Raw genomic sequence first — 22,852 nt, 5'->3', positions numbered from 1 at the left:
TGAAACCAATGAAGAGGATGAAACCATTAATGGCCAGTGGGTAAAGATGTATTATGAATGGCAATGTACTTCGTATTTTATTGTCAATGAAATATTTATCTCCTCGTTTTGAGTATGCGCAACAACTTATGTACTTTTAAATATTGTTGTAATTTTACTGTCATCTTCGCAAACTTAAATTTAATGTATAATTCTTGAACTGTTTGTCTTCCATCGCAAGGTTACAAATGCATAACATAGCACATTGATTTTTCACTATTCATTACTTTCTACAAATTGCAGTTAATTGATCAACACCAGAGAAGAAAAATAGTCCAAAAGAATGAGAGCACTGATTTAAAAAGTGTGAAAGTAAGGTAAATATAAGCTACAAAGAGAGAAGAAGAAGAGATCGATTGTAATAGGGTTTAGGAGAAGAGCAGTTCGAACATTTCTCCCTTCCCTAATCTTTTCATTAAAAATAATTACAAATATTATATAATTGCAAGTAGGCCCTTAATTGGGCGATTAACTTAATTAAACAAGAAACATAAGGGCCCATTAGTAAAGGCCCATTAACAAAAAGAATAGAAACATATAGAAATAAGAACAACTTATGGGCCATTCATCCTCTCTAGTCGCTACACTCCCCCTCAAGCTGAGCATAGATGTCAATCATGCCCAGCTTGCCAGTGTTATGTTGTAGCTTGGCTTCCGAAGTTGACCACCTATCATCAATGTTGCCTGCCCAATCATCATCTGTATAAGCCTCCAGTTTCATATGACCATGCTTAGCCAGTGTTTTAAAAGCGCAAGGTGCAAGGCGAGGTGTGCACCTTTTTGAAGTAAGGCGTAAAAATACAAAAAAAAAGCTAAAAAATAAAAAAATGTCAAAAAATTCAAAAAATGCCAAAAAAAAAACAAAAAATTAAACATAATATTAATAAAAATATAAACTTAAAATTTAAAATAAATGTTTTATCAACACCCATTATCTAAAATTAAAATACATAAACATAAGATGTAAAGCATATTCAAAGGAGAATTTAAAAATAAAATCAAACATATAAAACATTTCAAGCACGTAAAACCTCTAATATCTTTTTCCACTCAATCGCATTACTTCAAGTAGCTAATGTAATGTAAAACATATTACATTCCTGTTTTTACGAGCCACCTTTGTGCCACGCCCCTCTTAATTCTCACAAAAAAATAATGAATTTATAATTTAAATTGTTTTTTAAGAAAATATTTTATCTGGATGCCACATGGTTGATTAGGTAGGTTGCAGTGAAAACAACATCCCCCCTAGAATCTTGTAGGAACATGTGAGGCAAATAAAATGCTTCTTGCAACTTCAATTATGTGACGATTCTTCCTCTCAGCTACTCCATTTTGTTTTGGAATACGAACACAAGAACTCTAGTGAATGACCCCAAAATCGGTGAGATAAGAGGTCAGGTTTTTCTCAAAGTATTCTTTGCATTATCGGATTTGAATATTTTGATTCTTGTATCAAACTGTGTAAGAACAAATTAATGAAACTGTAGATGGTTATATTGTTTAAATTTAAAGAAAGAAAATGGCAAAATGCATTGGAACTATGCAATTAAGTTGGTAATATCCAAACATTAAAGAAAAAATTGCAAGAGCTAGGTCTTTGTGTGTTTATGTAGAGTCAAGCATCTTGCTTTCCATTATTTAAATGAAAAAGTGATGGAATGTCTTATGCTGACTATTGTCTTTTAAAAATATTTCTAAGAGTAGTGGATTCTTCTTGTTAATTATAAATCCAATCAGCATATATGATTCATTTCTTTATTCTTTCATGGAATTCTTTGGATCTTTTGGTGTTTATAATTCTCTTGCTTTGTTTTCAGGTTCAGACTGGGTCACAATTACAGGGTGGTCTACCCCACATCCCTCCTGCACTTAAGAACTTCTCAATGTCTCAAAAGGAGAAAACAATTGATGAACTTGTGCGAGACCAGTGGCTTTGCTCTACCCCAGATGGTATTATCAGGCTTGGTATAAGATCCTTCCTTGATCTTAGGTTCTGGTTCCGCAATAATGACATTCCTTCATGTGACATTTGCAATGAGGCTGGAGTAAAGGTCTGCTCTCTTTTCTCTCATTCTCTGTATGTGCTTGTTTCCAAACTAATTATAGTGGCTAAGAAGAACCTTTGTCAACTTGGTCAAGTTGGAGATTTACTTAAATGGTTCCAACAAAAGGGGCTTCATAGAATTTTGGACTGTTTAAGAACTAATAAAACAAAGGAAATAGATCTAAGCTCTATTATTTAAGGAGAATGGGAAAAATAAATATATAAATAAATATAATGATAAAAATGTTTGAAAAAATGGTCAACCTTGAAGTTATCCTAGAGAAGAGTTGTTTGGATTGAATATGTTGAAGATGAATTGTTTTTTTAATAGCAATTGTAGGATGTTTTATTATCTCTTGACCAATGAAATACCTAGGTTTGCCTCTTGGAGCCAACCCAAGTGCTTGTAAACCCTATTATTTGAGAGATTCACCAAAAAACTTGCACCTTAGAAAATGAACTACATCTGTTCAGGAGGTGGGATAACACTAAATAGATCTGTCTATAGACTCTACTATACGTCTATTTTTAAGATCCCTAGGAATTTTGTGAAGAGATAGGAGAAAATTATGAGACGATGAGAGATTTTCTATGGGAATCATGAGAGACAAAAATAGTTCATCGTTGAGGTTGACTAGTGTGTGTGTAGGGTGATGGATGAAGTCTAGGCATTGGAAATTTGACCATTAAGAATTTGGTTCTTCTTACTAAGGTTGTGTTTGGTACCATTGCCATTTCAGGCTGAAACGTTTTGAGTAGTGTGGGTGGTGCAAGTTTCGATGGCTAGAAGAGAAACCAGTTTGGTTAAAGTAGTCGATCAAGACTACAGTTAGTCTTGGATTCCAAAGGATTTCAGATTGAGAAAAGTAGAAGGAAAGAGGGAGAAGAAGAAGAAGAAAGCAGAAGTACACAAGGGTTTTGAAAAGGAGGGACAAATCGAATGAATCTGCCGCCGCCACTCTCTCAATATTTATATGTTATGTTCACTAATTGTAGGAAAGGGCAGAATTGACCTTAATGCTTACATGGCAAATAAAACAATAATAAACTGAAATAACAAGCTGCCTAAAATAACTACCAACTAACACTGACATAACTAACAAAGATTACATGTGCTGTCATACGCACATAGTGGGGACCACAGCCGTGGGGCCCACATCAATGTTGTCTACACTCCCCCTCAAGTTGGGAATAGATATTTGTCATTCCCAACTTGCATAGGTCTGCCTCTAACTTCTTCCTTGGAACAACCTTGGTGAGAAGATTTGCGAGTTGCATGTTGGAGGTGATATACGGGAGACACACTTCTTGTGATGAGACCCTTTCTCTGACAAAATGTCGATCAACTTTGATATGTTTAGTTCTATCATGCTGCACCGGATTGTGAGCTATATTAATAGCCGCCTGATTATCGCAATACAACATCAAGGGCTTCTCATAATCAATACCCAACTCTTCAAGTAGTGATTTCAGCCACTCCATTAGCCATTGATCTGTATTCAGCTTCGGCACTAGAGTGAGAAGCAACACTTTGTTTCTTACTCCTCCAAGAGACAAGGTTACCTCCTACAAGGGCACAATATCTAGAGGTAGACCTCCTGTCATCAACACTCCCAGTCTAATCAGCATCTGTATAGACCTCCACCTTCATGTGATTATTATTCTTGAATAATATACCTCTACCTGGACATCTCTTTAAGTATGCTAATATTCTCTCAACTGCAAGAAGATGAATAGTTTTTGGGGAATGCATGTACTGGATGACAACACTGACTGCATAACTGATGTCTGGCCATGTGAGACAGAGATATAGGAGCTTTCCAACCAACCGTTGGAACATAGCTTTGTCTTCAAGAGGCTCTCCACCCTCTGCACTGATCTTGTGATTCTATTCAATGGGTGTATCTGCAGGCTTGACACTTAACTTTCCAGTTTCCACCAACAGATCTAGAACATACTTCATTTGAGAAATAAAGATCCCCTGTTTAGATCTAGCAACCTCAATACCCAAAAAATATCATAGTGCACCAAGATCTTTCACCTCAAACTCTTGATGAAGGAGCTGTTTGAGGGACTCAATCTCACAATTCTTATTCCCTGTCATTACAATATATTCCACATATACAACAACCAAGGTCAAGGAAGAGTTCACTCTTTTAACGAACAATGTATGATCTGACTGGGCTTGTACATAGCCGAATTTTCCAAGGGCTAGTCTGAATCTATCAAACCAAGCTCTAGGGGACTGTTTTAGTCCATACAATGCCTTATTTAGTCGACAAACCTTCTTACCTGTCTCTGCATCATAAAATCCAGGGGGCAACTGCATGTAGACTTCTTCCTATAAGTCTCCATTCAGAAAGGCATTTTTAACGTCCATCTGGAACAAGGGCTAAGAGTAACTTGCTGCAAGGGCTAATAGAACTCGAATAGTGGTTATCTTGGCTATTGGGGCAAAAGTCTCCAAGTAGTCTATATCATAAGTCTAAGTAAATTCTTTTGCAACCAATCGGGCTTTGTACCTTTCAATGGAGCCATCGGCATTATGTTTCACAGTAAATATCCATCTACATCCAACCGGTTTCTTTCCTTTGGGTAGGTCAACTAGCTCCTAAGTATTATTTTTCAAAAGGGCATCCATTTCAACTTTCATTGCATCTTTTCACTCAGGAACTAACAAAGTTTCTTGCACTGTTTTGGGGATAGGAATATCAGCAATGGAAGTAAGAAAGGACCTATAAGAAGGAGACAGACAATCATAGGATAGAAACTAGGAAATGCAGTGAACTGTGGATGTGGTGCAACACTGTTTCCCTTTACGGACCGCAATAGGGAGGTCAAGGTCATCCAAAGGAAGGGAAGTAGCAACAGTGGAAGGTATCTCAGTGGGTCCTAGACCTGATAAGGGGACTGTAGTACCTGGATTTGGATCCGCAGATGGAACTGGGGCTGGCCTGGACTGCTGATGACCGAAATCAACCTGCTTCCATCGCCTGTGATAGACTTTCAACTCCTGATCCCTCTGACAACCTTCACCATTACAGCCCTCATCACTCAATGGAATGGGTAAAGGAACCTTAGATGAGTTAACCCCACTCTCACTGCGCTTCCCCTAAGGAAAAAGACCCAAATTCTCACTACTCTCCCCCTAAGGAGAAGCCCTAGGATAATAGGGTACCTCCTCAAAGAAGGTGACATCCATTGAAACAAATCTCCTCCCCAAAACAAGATCATAGCAGCAATAACCCTTTTGAGGTTGTGCATAACCGAGAAAATGCATTTGGATGCCTTAGGGTCAAATTTGGAATGATGAGGTCCAAGAATCTGAACAAAGCAGGTGCAACCAAAGGTTTTAAGAGGAACAATAAACAACTCCTCGTCTGGATATAGAAGGGTAAACGGAGGCTTCATGTCAAGAACCCGTGAGGTAACCCGATTAATGAGATACACTGTCGTGAGGATAGCATCACCCCAGAAACAGATGGGCACATTGGAGTTAAACATAATGCTTCTAGCCACCTCCAAAATGTGCCTATTCTTCCTCTCAGCAACCCCATTCTGCTGTGGTGTATGAGGACAAGTGCTCTGGTGAATAACCCCATGATCGAGTAGATAAGAGGCCAGTGGCTTGGCAAAGTATTCTTTTGCATTATCAGATCTGAGGATTTTGATTTTGACCCCAAATTGGGTTAAAATCATCTGATGAAAGTTTTGGGTCAGAGCGGGAACTTCATCTCGAGAACGCATAAGGTAGATCCAAGAAAAATGGGTATAGTCATCAACAAACAATAGAAAATATCTGTACCCCCCATAGAAGGGATGTGATATGGGCCCCAAACATCGGTGTGCACAATATCAAAAGAATTACTACTTCTTTTATTACTCAAGGAATAAGATGTTCTACAATGTTTGGCAATCTCACAACTCTCACATCTCAAATTTGACATATCAACAGACTCAAATAAAGTAGGAAACAGACTCTTCAAAGACCGAAAAGATAAATGACCTAACCGATTATGCCAGATTCATAGACTCACAGACTGAGAGACAAAAGAACTTCTTATCCATAGGTTCTTTCCAATGAGAACTCTCTCCAAGTAGATAGATCCAATTCGTTTCACGGCCAGTCCCAATCACCTTTCTCGTCTCCAAGTCCTTAAAAACACATTGGTCAGGGAAAAAATTTACTGAACAATTTTGATGTTTTGTAATACTACTGACTGAAAGCAAATTAGTATCAAGTTTAGGAACATGCAAGACTGAGGATAAGGAGATAGTATCAGATAACTTGATGTCACCCTTGCTAGAAATGGGAACAAGGGAGCCATCAGTAATGGATACTTTATCTCTACCAGAAGATGAGTGATAAGTATTGAACAGTGATGGCAAGCTAGTCATATGGTCAGATGCACCTGAGTCTATTACCCAACAATGTTCAGTGTTACCTGGAGCTGAAGCATGGTAAACTGAGGCCTGAGTACCTGAATGAGCAAATGCTGATGTGGCAAGGGCTGATGGTGACTGAGATGACTGAGCTGAATTCCCAACCTCCTTTTCCAATTGTATTAGGGCAGCCCGAACAGCAGCTAAGGTATCTAGGGGTGTGCCTTTTGTGCTCGATGAGGATGCAGAATCGGTATTCACAGCCATATGAGCATTACCCCTTTTATTCCTTAGTTTTGCTGGGACTAAATGAGGGTGCAGCTTCCAACATGTATCTTTCGTATGCTGGGGTTTCTTACAATGTTCACATACTAGATCCCACTTATCTTCCTTCTTCATGTCCCTTTCTGTATCACCCCCAGACTTAGGTTTAACTGCTGCTAGGGCTGGGGGGAAGGGCTGATGCTGCATCATAACCTTTCTTCTAGTCTCTTCACTATGCACCAGGGAGTAGGCTTGAGATAAGGTCACACTGTCTCTTGTCAGTATTTGATGTCTCACAATGTCATAATCAGAATTCAGGCCAGCCAGAAATTCAAACACCCTATTGGTCTCGATTTGCTTTCTATGGGTCTGTTCATCTTTTGGACTTCCCCACTCAAGAGTCTCTAGATGGTTAATTTCATACCACTGAGATTTCAAGGTAGAGAAATAAACATAAACTGGTTTCTCTCCTTGTTTGAGGTTATTTACCTCACACTTCAGTTCATAGGCTCTAGCAACATTAAAGGGTTGGGAGTAGGTCTCTTTCATGACATCCCATATCTTCTTGGCTGTCTTTGTCCACAAGTAATTTCGGCTGATATGTGGCTGCATAGAGTTGCACAACCATGTCATAACCAAGTAGTTCTCCTGAACCCACTTGGTATACATTGGGTCCTCCTTGGAAGGTTCTTTCACATCTCCCAATAGGTAGCTAAGTTTTCCCCTTCCCCCAATAGTCATCATGGCCGATTGGGCCCATTCCAAGTAATTGGATCCGTCAAATCTCACAGTTGTAATCTGAAACGCAGTCTTAAACATATTACCAGAATTGCTGTTCCCAAAAACACCTTCCCCCTGATTTTTGAACTCCATTCTTGGTTAAGAATCAGTAATTAAGAACTATTAGGGCTACTGCAATAGAAAACAACACTTAAATAACTGATCACAGTCAGAAATCTGTATGAAATCAGTTCAGATCTGATCTGAAACCAATCGACAGTCAGAATATAATCAGTTCGATAACAGTTCTCACCCCCTAAACAGGCTTGGAAGCAGAAACAGGTCTAGAAACCACTTAGAAAACAACCTGTAATGCTGAAGCAGAATTAGGGTTTTAATCGTAGGGTTAGGAAAACTTTTGTAAGAACATAAATAGTGCTCAGCCGCACCTTCCAAAGGATTCACAGTCAAGTCTGGCCGTAGGGTTGATGACAAACCCTAAAAAAAAACTGATCGCCTTTGAGAAAATAAAGGAGAGTTCGGCCGCTCCTCCCAGATAGGTCCAACCTATCTTGACTGACAGCAATCTCAAGGGAAAAATAAAAACTTACCCAGAAAACTTTGATCGCTACCTTCAGTCGTGGCTTGAACCCTAACCTTCTCTGTTTCTTCCTGATTACCAAAACACTCTCCAAGCCTCTACATGCCTTCGGACATCTGCTAAACCTTTCTGGTAACCTCCAAGAATCAACCAACGAACAGTCCTTTGTAAGCTTCCGGCCCTAGACAGTTCTCATGTAGTCGGCTGGACTAGACACACATGAGAAACCCTAGATAGGCTCTGATACCAAGTAGTCGATCAAGACTACAGTCAGTCTTGGATTCCAAAGGATTTCAGATTGAGAAAAGTAGAAGGAAAGAGGGAGAAGAAGAAGAAGAAAGCAGAAGTACACAAGGGTTTTGAAAAGGAGGGACAGAACGAATGAATCTTCCGCCACCACTCTCTCAATATTTATATGTTATGTTCACTAATTGTAGGAAAGGGCAGAATTGCCCTTAATGCTTACATGGCAAATAAAACAATAGTAAACTGAAATATCAAGCTACCTAAAATAACTACCAACTAACACTGACATAACTAACAAAAATGACATGTGCTGTCATACGAACACAGTGGGGACCACAGCCGTGGGGCCCACATCTGTGTTCTCTACAGTTAACACTTGGTGTTTATAGTCCAAACCAGTGTTTTAAAAGCAAGCAGCGCATAAAATGCGTAAAACTCCAAATGAGCTTGAGGCGCACAAATTTTTTCAAAAAATGCAAAAAAAAAAAAAAGAAAAGAAGAAATATATAAAATAAATTAAAGAATTCAGAAAAATACAAAAGCAATATATCTATCTTTGTCAAAAAAAATAAAAGTCATAAGGCTTTTATTAGGCTTATTAGATAGTTTAGATTATTAGTTTAATTGGTTAGAGGCTTAGTTCATTCATTTAAGAGTTAAGAATCTTAAGATATGAGTATGACAACACAATCTAAATTTCTAATTTCTATTCTAAAATCTAAGTTCTAAACAATTAAATAATTAAAAGAACATAGTATCGGATTCAAATTATCAATGATTCAAATGATCATATTATTCAAATATAAAAGATGTTTGTCACAGTCAGATCGAAAAGTCAGAGAGAAGAGAACACAACAGATTGGTGGGTGTGACGCCCTGTATTAGTCGACACCCTAAAAGATATATTTATATTAAAAGATAGAAGGACAAATCTGAAAGGATGAGAGATCCATCATATGGATGGCCGAACCCTGCAGGAAGGTAGGGCGGAATTTAAAAAATTTTCTCTCTCTCGTCTGGGAATCACATTCCCTGTTTTAGAAAACTACTTTTCAAGGATCAATCTTGAACCAAGAACCGAACCAGATCTGAACAAATTCAGTAGGAGAGGGATATACCTGATACGAAGATGCAGTATCTCCCAGTGAAGGTGTTCACGCCCAAAGAAAGACTCCAAAGACTGCTCCCGTTGAAGATGACACAACGAATGGTGGAGCAGAATCAGCAGGGTCCGTCCAACGAACCGAATTCTTTAGCAAGAATTCATTGGTGGCAGTGAGCACGACTTCTGATCAGTCTTTCTCCAAAGACTGATATCAAGACTCTTCTTGATCGCTCCTACAATGGAGATCGAATTGGTAGTATGGCGGCAACTGGAGGAGAACGCAGGGAGAAGATGGCGCAGTCACACTGGTGCTGTCTTCTCTCTGTGTAAATTGAGATATGATCTCTGAGATTTTTGGATGCTTGGGATGAACTGAATGGTTCGCCCCCTCCTTTTATAGCCTTAAAGAGAGTTCCTAATCTCATTAGGAGTTTCCTAATCCAAATCTGTATTTGGATAAGGAGTTCTCTTTAAGAGATAAGGATAAGTCCTTATCTTATCTGCGGATTAGATCATCTCTCTCCTAATCTTATCAGGAGGTTTCTAGATTCAAATCCTTATTTGAATCTAAACTCTCTGAGTGGATAAGGATAAGACCCTATCCTATCTACTGATTTAATCCCAGATCCGCCCCCTTATTTAACTAATCAAATTAGGCCAATTCGAAATGGGCTTTAGGCCCAATAAGTCTAAGTGCTTAGAATGCTTCCAAACTGTTGCCCAGTTGGGCTTCTTTGTATGGCGTGGGACCTAAACATTGATCTACACATCAGCCACATGGGTTCAGCCTAGCTTCTGTTACAAGGCCTAGCCGAATTCACTGAAAAGACAGTGAACCCCCTGAAACTCATCACATGGACTCCTAATGGGCTCAACACTTACACTAAGTGGTTCCTGGGCCAAGCCACCTTATAAAAACCTAGGGACTGTGGGCAGATGCAAGATTAGCCCATCAGGTATTACCCTCAATGGTCTTATACTTAACCTCTCAGCCCATAATGATCAAACACTGCCCGACAAGAGATGACCTCTCCCTCGCCTGCAAGGAACAATGTTGCACTCTCTACTTACATGGATCCCGAGAATTAAAACCTTTTGCAAACGTTTAGAAACCGTAATATATATATATATATATATATATATATATTGTATGTATATCTTTATATAAATATATTTTGCAAAAACAAATTTTAACGATTGAAATCAACTACCGACAGTTTTGGTTTTCATCAGAGAGAGTGCATCCCCGATCATTACAAAGGGGCTGATCCTGTCACTATGATCACCCACTCAGATGAATTCTCGGACTGTCCCAACATACCCAGGTTTTGACCCCCACTAAGGATCTCACTGATTGGCATATCAAAGACAGTCCAATCCGATACTTAGTGTAGCACCATAATCAAGTCTAGGGGTCAAGTGTAACATTCCAGTTTTGCCCACTTATCACTTAGGTTCAGGGCAACACTAGAATTCTGGTCCGGTTCAAGGCTTCAAGTTAATCCTACACTACTTGTGCCTCGGGTCTCACCCTGGCGGCTGAGATAGGCCACCCCAACCAACTTGGCGGCACATCAGTGTCAGCCTTATCAGGATAGATCTCCCCAGATCGACCCACTAGCTGTGAACATTCTAAACTAACACGTGTCTCTTTATGTGTCCAGTTTAAGGGTATTACACAGAAACACACCACTATAACATGAATCAAATATGTACCTTATTCATTTACAATAAATGTCATAATGTACATCAATCCGATTGGAGCTAAGGGCATACACTATCTAACAAAATCTGCCCTTAGTGTACAAAAGAAAGAGTGTACAAAGGATAGTTATACAACAAATAAAAGTACAAAGATAGCCCTGCGACTAGATCTTCTCACAGTCTGTACACTCCCCCTCAAACTGATGCCTAGGAATAAGCATCAGTTTGTCCATGAGAAATAGATGCCAAGCCCAAGTCATTGCTTTAGTCAACAAGTCTGCTAGTTGGAGCCCGGAGGAGACATGAGGAAGAGATATGGTACCCTCAAGAAGGAGATCGCAGATGGAGTAGCAATCAACTTCTATGTGTTTGGTGCGCTCATGGAAGACGGGGTTGGAAGTAATTTTAATTGCACTAACATTGTTTGTATAGAGAAGAACAGATGATGGTGGTTCATGAAGTATTTCAAATAGAAGAGCCCGAAGCCATATGATCTCACTACACACGGAAGACAGCTCTGTATTCATCTTCAATAAAAGATTTGGACACAGTAGCTTGTTTCTTGCACTTCCATGAGATAAGAGAGTTGCTTAAGAATACACACCAGCCAGTAGTAGACCGTCGGGTGTTAGGGCATCCAGCCCAATCAGCATCTGCATAAGCTATAAGCCTAATAGAGGATGAAGAAGAGAAGAATATCCCATGTGACAGGGTGCCTCGCGCGTATCTAATGATCTGAGAATTGCATATAAATGATGTTGTCTTGGGAAAGGCACAAACTTGCTCACTATCTGAACTGCATAAGATATATCTGGCCGAGTCATGGTGAGATATATCAAACTACCCACTAATTGACGATAAAGGGTAGGATCTTCAAGGGAACTATTGAGCCTCACAAGGGAGCTGGGTGCAAAAGTGTATTGGTCTAGGAGGTCAACAAATGCTTTAGCTAACAACCTAGCAAAACAAGGGGTGAATCAGGAGTTTTTTTTTTTTTTTTGCACAGTGTTGTAAGATTTTTGTTATTTAGGGGTCACCTCTTACTTTGGAAGGTGATAGTTATTTCTTATGGTTTTATCTAATGAAAGTTACCGTTTTCTATAAAAAAGGGGTAGGATCTTCAAGGAGTGAACCATCATCTTTGCTTAGTTTCAAGTTCAGTTCTAGTGGGGTATCCACAATTTTAGAGTTACTAAGATTTGCTAGTTTGACGAGATCGGCCACATACTTTTGTTGGTTAACAAAGTAGCCCCTAGAGTTTTTGCTCACTTGAAGTCCCAAGAAGTATGTCAAAGGCCCCAAGTCCTTCATCTTAAAGGACTCACTGAGTAATTGTTGTAGCTTAGCAATTCCTTCTGTATCATCTCCTGTAATGAGAATGTGATCGACATAGAGTAATATCGTTACTCCCTGCTTCCGCCTTAAGATGAATAAAGAATAATCAGAAGAACTCTGAATAAAGCCAACATCAGTGATGATGGATCGAACTTCTCAAACCAGGCCTAGGAGCTTGCTTCAGGCCATAAAGTGACTTCTTCAGACGACAAACAAACTGCGGGTCTATACAATATCCAAGAGTCTTCATATAGATTGTCTCTTTCAACTCCCCACGGAGAAAAACATTATTGACATCCATTTGATGGATTGTCCACTGTTTGGTTGCAGATACAACCATCAGAAGTCGTACAATGGTCATCTTAGCTACATGAGCAAAAGTTTCCTCATAATCTATCCCATAATTCTATTTGTAGCCTTGTGCAGCCAGCCTACATTTGTACCTGTTTAGGCTTCCATCAAATTTGAGTTTTATAGAGTAGACCCATCTACTTCCTATGAGAGATGCTTTAAGTGGAGTTTTGATCAAGTCCTAAGTGTCATTCTCAAGAAGGGCTCGAATCTCAGAATCCATGGCATCTTTCAAGTGTGGTTCTACTACAGCCTGCTGGTAAGATTTGGGAATGTCAGTGGTAAATAAGTTCAGGTACACTTACTAAGGCAGTTGGAGTGACCAGATTAGCATAGGATAGAAGGTTTGCCGATTGAATAAAGCCTTGTATGGACTAAAATAGTCTCCCAGAGCTTGGTTTAATAGATTTAGACAAACCCTTGAAAAATTCAGCTATGTATAGGCCCAATCAGACCATACATTGTTCATTAAGAGAGTGGACTCTTCCTTGACCTTGCTTGCTGTATATGCGGATAATATTGTAGTGACAGGGAATGATAACAGTGAGATTGTGTCTCTTAAACAACTCCTTCATCAAGAGTTTGAGGTGAAAGATCTGGGAGAGCTACGATACTTGTTGGGTATTGAGGTAGCTAGATTTAAACATGGGATTTTTGTTTCTCAAAGAAAGTATGTTCTAGATCTGTTGGAAGAAACTAGAAAGTTGGGTGTTAAGCCTGCAGACACACCTATTGAATAAAATCACAAGATCAATGCAGAGGGTGGAGAGCCACTTGAAGATAAAGCTATGTTCCAATGGTTAGTTGGAAAACTCCTCTATCTTTGTCTCACACGACCGGACATCAGTTGTGCAGTTAGTGTTGTCAGTTAGTATATGTAGTCTCCTAGAGCTACTCACTTACTTGTAGTTGAGAGGATATTAACATATTTGAAGAGGTACCCTGGTAGAGGTATACTATTCAAGAATAATGATCACATGAAGATAGAGGTTTACAAAGATGCTGATTGGGCTAGAGTGTTGATGATAGAAGATCTACCTCTGGATATTGTGCTTTTGTAGGAGGTAACCTTGTCTCCTGGAGGAGTAAGAAACAAGGTTTCGTTTTTCGTTCCAATGCTAAAGTTGAATATAGGTCCATGGCAAATGATGTGGCTGAAATCCTATGGTTGAAATCACTATTTGAGGACTTGGGTATTGCTTATGAGAAGCCTTTAATGTTGTATTGTGATAATCAGGTTGCTATTAATATAACCCATAATCCGGTACAACATGACAGAACTAAGCATATTGAAGTAGACTGACATTTTGTTAGAGAAAGGGTTTCATCTCAAGAAGTGTCTTCCGTATATCACCTCCAGTATGCAGCTCGCAGATCTTCTCACCAAGGCTATTCCAAGGAAGAAGTTAGAGGCAAACCTATGCAAGTTGGGAATGATAAAATCTAAACAGTATAGCACACGAGGTCCAAATTAAATGAGGGTGTTTTGCCATAAAAAAAATTTCCCTAAAAGGTAATAGCACAATAAAATAATCAAACTTGTGTAAATTGAAAAGTTAAAGGCTTAAAACATACTTTTAAGCTATAAAAAATAGTAACAAACAACAATAAAGAAATTCTAAAAGCAAAAAAGTGTACTTGCTAAAACATAATTTGAAGAACATTCTTTGCCCCTATTCTCTCCACCATCTTGTCAAGTAATAAAAACAACCTTTCAACTGTTTTCACCACATTTGAAGCATCGATACTTTCTATAAACATGGTCCCAACATGACTATGGACCAGAAAGTTTGAGCGTCTTATTTTTTTGTCTGCTCACCATCAAACATTAAAGAACAACCCCATTTTTCCAAAGCCTCCTTGTGGTGTTGCAATAATGTCTTTGTATGTTCCACTTCCTTTTTCAAAAGATCCCACATCTCATAATAACTTGGGACTTTATTATCCCAGCCCATATTGTCCAATTGCCTCCACCATTGCCTCAAAACTTTTTAAACGAATGGTATTCAAAGGAATACCTACTTGATAGAACCATCTAGCAGTGTGCATAGAAACTTGTTCTCTTGCCTCTTTGTTGTATGCATCACTAATGGTTGTTTGCTTCAATCTTTTTCGCTCCCTTTTCATTTCCACAACTTGTTCTTGGCTAGGTACATAAATAAATCTATCTATGGGGCCCTTTGTCGTTTTATGGGTGGTGGCCTACTGGGTTTAGAATTGGATTCCTTAGACATAGACCCCAAAGGCCTAGTATAAGAAGCTGCATTTACACTACCACTATCAATAGAGGTATTATGATGCTTCACACCAGATCTCCCTTGGCCACTAACTCCAAGTATGTGGACATCGTATTCCAAATCATCTTCATCTTTAACCATGTTCTAGTCATAAAAATCTAAAATGCGAGTGCCCTCATCTTCCCCACTCATGCTTTCTTTCGTAGATTTTTTTTGTTCATATAAGCCAATATCTCTTCCCTAACATCTTTAGGACATTTAGTACAAAGTTTTGTATTCCTCATACCACTAATGATGTATTCCTTGGCTCTATAAATCCTCCATTAGTAATTTTTCCACAAAAATTGCATGTTGCTGCATTGGTGTTCTTGGGATCTTGCAAGCGACAATATTTCCAAGCGGGATCCCTTCTATTTCCTTAAGTTTCTTGGCTTTCTTCTTGACTAGCACCCACACCAGCCATTTTTTATATGGAACTACAGAAACACCTTAACCTTAAATCCATGAAAAAAATTAAATTAGCTATTAAGTTACAAGTATATTTGTATTGAAAAATATATAAACTAAAAACTACACATAAATACAATAGAACTATAGAAAATAAGTGTATTTACTTGAATTGAATGTGATGTGAATCCACAATACGTCAAGATCACAACAAAACCTATTATGAGTCTAAGAAAAAATCAATGTTTTAGTATAAAAATTGGAGAAAACTAAAATAAACCAATACAATAAAGAAAGAAATAACTTGTAAAATGATAAAATCAGTGGAAAAAAATAAAGAAAACACTAATGAATAGCCCTTGTCTTTGGTGTAAAACTGATGAAGAAGATAGGGGTAGATCCCTTGTTTTTAGGGTAAAACTGATGAAGAATGGAAAATCCGCCCCTATTTTAAGGTGGAAAACAATGGAAAGAAAAAAAAGAAAGAAATAAAGCAGGGAGGAAGAAGAAGGGGCGGAGCCCCTGTTTTCAGTGCAAACAACAACTATGGAAGAAAAAAAGGAAATGAAGAAATAAAGAAGATGGGGTAGAGCCCTTGTTTTCAGTGCAAACCAGTGAGGGAAAAAGAAAAAAAAAGTAAAGAACAGGGAAGAAGAAGGGCAGAGCCCTTGTTTTTGGTGCAAACCAGTGAGGGAAAAAAGAAACGAATAGGGAAGAGAAGAAGAAGGGGCGGAGACCCTGTTTCACATTCCAAACTAGATGAAATAAAAAAAGAAACTAATACAGAAAGAAAAAAAGAAGGGAAGAAGAAGAATGGGCAGAGCCCTTGTTTTATATTCCAAATCAGTGCTGGAAGAAGGGTTTGCAAATGTTGGAGCCTTGGACTTGGAGTTCGAAGACAACTGTTCTTACTTATTTAGGAAGTTTTTGATGGCTTCCCACTATTTTTCTATTATTTTTACTATACGGTATGCAATAGATGTAAAAAAATAAAAGAAAAAGACCTGTTATATATGAGAACAATTATCTATAAGCTAATAATACAAAAGTAATAAAAAAATTTGAAAACATCCATAAGGTGCTCACTTGGGTCGCCTGGCACTTGGCTTGAGGTGCACGACTAGGTGCAGAGGCGAGCTCCTTCTTAAAGTGCATGTGTCTTAACCAGGGTGGGGCGCATAGCTTGGAATGTGCCTTGCCTCTGCGCCTAGGCATGCCTCAGGTGCACCTTTTAAAACACTAGTCTAAACAGCAATGCTGACTAGGCATTATGTCCTGTTTCACATTGAAGTGTTTAAAGTAAACTTTTTAATTCTATGTAATACCCATCAAACTTCTAATTGTTGTTATGCCAATTGTGAATAGACCGATTAGTCCTACATTATTCCTAAAAGTCACTTCACCTAGCCGACCCACTTTGTATTTATACTCTATGTGTTGGATTACAAAAGACTATTTGTCAACAGACCCAGAGCAGAATACAAAATTCTGGGGATGAAGAATGGATGATTTGACCCTACCCCAAGGGTCCTTTATATAGAAAGTGAAATTTAATAAATTACATAGAGGCCCTTATAGGCAAGCACAATTTAGAGAATTTATAAATAGGCCCTTGGAGGGCTGAAGTGAAAATAATAAAAAATAAGAGAAACAATGCAATAAGGACTACAATAAAATGGTATGTCAGGGAGTTTCTTCACACTCCCCCCTCAAACTGATGCAGAGGCATGAGCATCAGTTTACTTACTAGAAATAAGTGTTAGGATCTCGTCATGCCCTTTGTGAAGTGTCAACAACTTGCATATCAGAGGCAACATGAGGGAGAGAGATAGAGTTTGCAAGAAACAGGGCGCGGATAAAGTGGCAGTCCACCTCAATATGCTTTGTCCTTTCATGAAAGACAGGATTAGAGGCAATCTTAATAGCACTACTGTTATCTGCATACAGAGGAATGGGTGTAGGAGAGGAATGTCCCAACTCCTGAAATAAAGATTGAAGCCAAACAACTTCACTACAAAAAGATGACATTGCCTTGTACTTTTCTTCCGTAGAGGACTTGGAAACAGTCTGTTGTTTCTTGCACTTTCATGATATTAGAGAGTCACCCATGAAGACACACCACCCTGTAGTGGGGCGTCGTGTGTCGGGGCATCCGACCTAATCTGCTTCAGCATAGGCCTTCAGTTGGAGAGAAGAAGATGAAGAGAAGAAAAGACCTTGTGATAAAGAGCCTTGAATATAGTAGATGATTCAATGCACCACAGTCAAATGAGGTTGACGAGGTGTAGAGACAAACTGACTAACAACTTGAACTGCATGTGAGATGTCAGGACAATTCATGGTCAGATAGATGTCAGGACAATTCTGCTTCAGCACAAGCCTTCAGTTGGAGAGAAGAAGATGAAGAGAAGAAAAGACCCAGTGATAAAGAGCCTTGAATATAGTAGATGATTCAATGCACCACAGTCAAATGAGGTTGACGAGGTGTAGAGACAAACTGACTAACAACTTGAACTGCATGTGAGATGTCAGGACAATTCATGGTCAGATAGATGAGAGGCCCTACAATTTGCCAATAGTGGGAAGCATCAGGAAGCAGGGAGTCTTTTGATTTGGATGATTTGACATTCAACTCCAAGGGAGTATCAACCTGTTTATTATCAGGGAGGTTGGCCAACTTAACAAGATCAGAGGCATACTTGTGTTGGTAGACAAAATAAGCTCGGGAGATCCATTGTACTTCAAGTCCCAAGAAATAGTTAAAAGGGCCGAAATCTTTCATGTGAAAGGAACTATGGAGAAGAGACTTGAGGTCCTGGATTCCTTCTATTATCATCTCTAGTCAACAATATGTCATCCACATATAGTAAGAGAATGGTAAGGCCCTGGGGTCTTTTTCGAACTAAGAGAGAGTGGCCCAATGAACTTTGGCTATAACGGCTTGCACGACAACATCTCTGAACTTTTCAAACCAAGCTCTTGGGGCTTGCTTGAGCCCTTAGAGGGACTTATTTAGCCGACAGACGAGGGAGGGACACTATAGTACCCTGGAGGAGGTTTCATATATATTGTTTCCTTTAGACTCCCATGTAAAAAGGCATTTTTCACATCCAGTTGAAAGATCGTCCAAGAGTGAGCAATAGAGAGGGCTAAAAGAACACGGACTGTAGTAATCTTGGCTACTAGAGCAAATGTCTCTTCATAGTCAATGCCATACTCTTGCTTATATCCTTGTGCCACACAATGTTTTAAAACACGGAGGCATGACGCAAGGCGTTCCACTACCTAGAGGCGTGAGGCGTAGTTCAGAACGCAAGAGGCGTAAGCCTCCCGAACACAAGGAGGCACAAGCCTCCTTAAGAGGAGGGGGGTTAGGAGGAGGATGAAGAGGAGGGTGGGGGGTCTCATTTTTTCTTTATTTAAAAAAAAATCTTTTATATTAAGAAGAATAAAGATGCCCCATCTACCGAAGGGGTAGAGGGAAAACCACTTTCTTTCCCCTTATCTTTTATTCCCTTCCCTTTCCTTTCCTTTTCTTTCCTTTCTCTTTTTTTCTTCTCTTTCTTTTTCTTTCCCTTCCCTTTCTTTTCCTTTCCTTTCCTTTCCTTTTTTTTTCTTTTCTGTCTTTTTATATCAGATGTGCATGAGGCGTATGCCTCTAGCACGCCTCATAAAAAAGCGTAGGAGGCGTACGCCTCTTGCACCTGAGTGTACACCTCAGAGGCGTTAGCGCTTCTGGCCTACGCCATAGGGCGTTTTGGGAGCGCTTCGCCTGGAGGCGCGCGTCTAGGCGTACGTGTCCCACGCCTTTTGAAACACTGGTGCTACAAACCTGGCTTTGTAACGGTCTAGAGACCCATCAGATTTCAACTTGATGGAATAGACCCATTTGCTAATAGAGCCATCTGAAGGTGCTGGGACAAGGTCCCAGGTGTCATTCTCATGCAAAGCTTGAATCTTTGCATCCATGGCTTCTTGCCATTGAGGGCTATTACTAGCCTATTGGTAAGAATGGGGAATATCTATAGAGGTCAGAACAGTAGAGAAGGAACTATGGTTTGAAGGAAAACCATAGCGGTCAGGTGGTCTAGAGATACGAGCAGAACGACGTAAAGGAACAGGAGGAATAATTGAGGAATAAAAAATTGGGGCATCACTTACAGGGTTGCATGTGATGGGTGAGAGATCCAGACTAGGAGGAAGAGGGGTCATATGTGTAGGAACTGGACCACGAACCCGCTTGCGAGAGAAGACGAGAAGTTCCTTCTCAGCAGTGGATGGTGGAGTATCCTGTTGTTTAAAATCATGTAAAACTGAAACAGAGGGTGCAAATAACTTGGCAATTCCTGAAAAAAAGGGGATATGCTCAAGAAAAATCACATTTTGAGAAATAAGAGTATGACGTGCTGAGGGATTGTAACAAATGAATCCCTTGTGGTTAGGGCTATACCCCACAAAGGTGCACATGACAAACTGAACTGAAAGCTTTGAACGTTCACGAGGAGGAAGATGAACAAAGCATAGGCACCCAAAGACCTGAAGATGGGAAAGATCTGGGGGGAAACAGGAAAGAAAGGTTCACTCTCATAAAAGGAGACATCCATGGAAACATGATGTTTCCGAGAGACGGGATCAAAGCACCGGTACCCCTTCTGATTTGTAGGGTACCCCAAGAATATGCAAGGTATAGCACGAGGATCCAATTTCCCACGAGTGGGTGACAAGTTTTGAACAAAGCAATGACAACCAAAAACACGGAGAGGAGTAGAGAAAACAGGAGCCTTGGGAAATAGAAGTTAATGTGGGGCTTTGTACTCTAACCACCGAGAGGGCATGCCGTTAATGAGATAGGCAACACGAAGGATAGTTTCAAGCCAAAAACATTTGGGGGCATTCATATGAATCTATAATCCCGGAGCTACTTCAAGAAGATGGCGGTTTTTTCTTTCAACAACACCATTTTGTTGTGGTGTTCGGGCACAGGAGCTACGACGGAGTGATCCACATGAAGCAAAGAACTCCGTAAGATCATTATGGAAATATTCTTTGGCATTATCAGATTGGAAGATTTGGATTTCGGTTTGAAATTGGGTGAAAATCATTCTTTGGAAATCTTGGATTATTTTTGGTACTCCATCCCTAGTTCGCATGGGATATACCCATGTGTACCTAGAATAGTCATCAATAAAGGTAATAAAATACTTGTAGCCACTTTCAGATGGTAAAGTAATTGGGCCCCAAACATCAGAGTGAATAATATAAAAAGGAAATTCAGATTTACTATTCTTTGAAGAAAAATGAGTTCTACAATGTTTATTCAACTGCAAGTTTGACATATCAACTCTGACACTGACACTGACTTAAACAACTCTTGAAACACAATCTTTAAGGAATCAAAGGATAAATGACCAAGACGACTATGCCATAAATAGGCCTGACTCTTAGACTCTGTGAGTGCAAGACCAGCCTTATTCTCCAGCAAGTAGGCACCATCCACCATATGCCCTCTACCAATCATCTTCCCTGAGTCCAAATCCTGAATCACACAATAAGAAGGGAAGAAGGTTACTGAACATTTTAAGGAATTGGTTATACTACTAACAAAAAACAAATTAATAGGGAATTGAGGAACATGTAAAATATTAGAAAGGGTAGGACCAAAAAGAAGAGAAATGGTTCTTTGACTAGCTATGTTAGAGAATGAATCATCAGCCAACACTTTGTCTCTTCTAGAGAGAAGATGATAGGTTTGTAAGTAGGTAGACTTACCGGTCATATGTTTTGACGCTCCAGAATCAATTATTCATGGAGAGCTATGGCAGAATTACTTGATGCAGATGCATATGAAGTTGATGGAGGAGGAGCATCCATTTGGAGAATTTCCCTACCATAAAGTTCTAAATGATCATGGAAGGAATTAATGATATCCTTCCTAGGGTCAGAACCAGAGGTGTATGCTTGAACTACAGTAGTAGTAGGGGGCTGGTTCTCCTGAGTGGCCATGTTTGTTGTAGTGAATTTTCTTGAACCTTTCTATCCTAACTTCTTATTCAGATCTGAACCTTGTTTCTTACTCAATTTCTGAGCCCATTTTGACTTCCCATGAAGGTCCTAACATGTGTCACGAGTGTGTCGAGTCTTCTAGCAATGGGTGCACCATAATTTTCTGTCATCCACCCTTTTTTGAGAGTTTCCCTTCTTAAAGGGATTTCCCCCACTTGTAACAACACTTCCTTTTGCTGCCAACACAACTGCATCTCCCCCAGAATTATTCATCAGATTACTTCTACTTTCCTCTGACTGTACTAGAGCATATACCTCTTGAACAGATGGGAGATCTTTGCTTCCAAGGATCTGCACTCTAATGGATTCATATATAGGTTTCAGGCCAAGGAGGAAGGCAAAGACCCTTTGCTGTGAAACAAGAGACTTATATGCTTTGGCATCTTCATACACTTTCAATCTACACTTTGATAGTGATCCAACTCTTTCCAGAAGAAAGACGAGTCTTAGTAGTACACAGGGAGACTCCTCTCCCCCTGTTTGCAAGTAGAGGATTATGCCTGTAACTGATAGATTTTTGCATAGTGTCTCAATTCAGAATAGGTTGACTTGGCTTGTTCCCAAATCTCATAAGCTGTTTCAGCCCATATAGAATTTCTTCTCACTTGAGGTTGCATAGACACTAAGAGCCATGACTTTACCATGCTGTTCTCCTGGTTCCATCTGTCATGCTCAACACTCCCAGAATTATGTTCTTTAATTCTTCCTTTTATTATCCTATTTTTCCCCTTGCAGTAATGTATAGCCTAATCCCCTTCGACCATTCTAAGTAATTTAGACTATCAAGAGATCTGACAGCCATAGAGAAGGATAAATCCATATCCCCACTCAGTCCATTCTGCATTGAGGAAACACTGAAGTGACTGAATCTTCACTATTCATGATAGCTGGTTTAGATCACACTAGAAGTGGTTGAATCTTTAGTAAAAAAAAAAAAAACAACCGACCTGTCCAACCTATTTTCCCTTTTGCACACTATTATTTCTGAAAAAAAAACTAATCTGCACCAGGAAACTACAGGCAGCCATTCTAGATCGACCACAATACTTAAGTCACCCAGAAAATTTTTTTTTTTACTGCTGTTACAGCACCTACAGGTCATCATCGACCTACAAACTACCCACTGCACTGCTCTCACAGCACACACAGGTCATCTCTGACCTACAAGCACTTCACAAAGCTGCTATTGCAGCACATACAGGTCACCTCTAACCTACAACCACCACAAGGCTCACTTGATCCTACAAAAAAGGAAGGTACAGGTGCTGATCACCTCACATCCGTTGATTTTTCCCCCTTTTTTGGGTCTG

The 22,852-nt window shown here is 39.5% G+C and overlaps 1 protein-coding gene across 5 annotated transcripts in view; it reads left to right on the top strand.

The window, feature by feature from the left end:
- EMB1379 (embryo defective 1379) overlaps nucleotides 1-22,852 on the top strand; it is a 75,539-nt gene that overhangs the window by 5,130 nt on the left and 47,557 nt on the right. For all 5 annotated transcript variants that reach the window (XM_088985495.1, XM_088985497.1, XM_088985498.1 and 2 more), the window contains exon 5: nucleotides 1,860-2,093. In XM_088985495.1, the coding sequence (XP_088841621.1) occupies nucleotides 1,860-2,093 (234 nt within the window). The remainder of the gene's footprint in view (nucleotides 1-1,859; nucleotides 2,094-22,852) is intronic.

The sequence above is a fragment of the Nelumbo lutea genome, chromosome 4, assembly GCF_056320005.1.
Source record: "Nelumbo lutea isolate HS-2025 chromosome 4, American lotus-T2T, whole genome shotgun sequence".
Taxonomy (NCBI): Eukaryota; Viridiplantae; Streptophyta; class Magnoliopsida; order Proteales; family Nelumbonaceae; genus Nelumbo; species Nelumbo lutea.
Note: the sequence above shows the minus strand (reverse complement) of the source record. Positions and strands in the feature narration are given on the sequence as shown.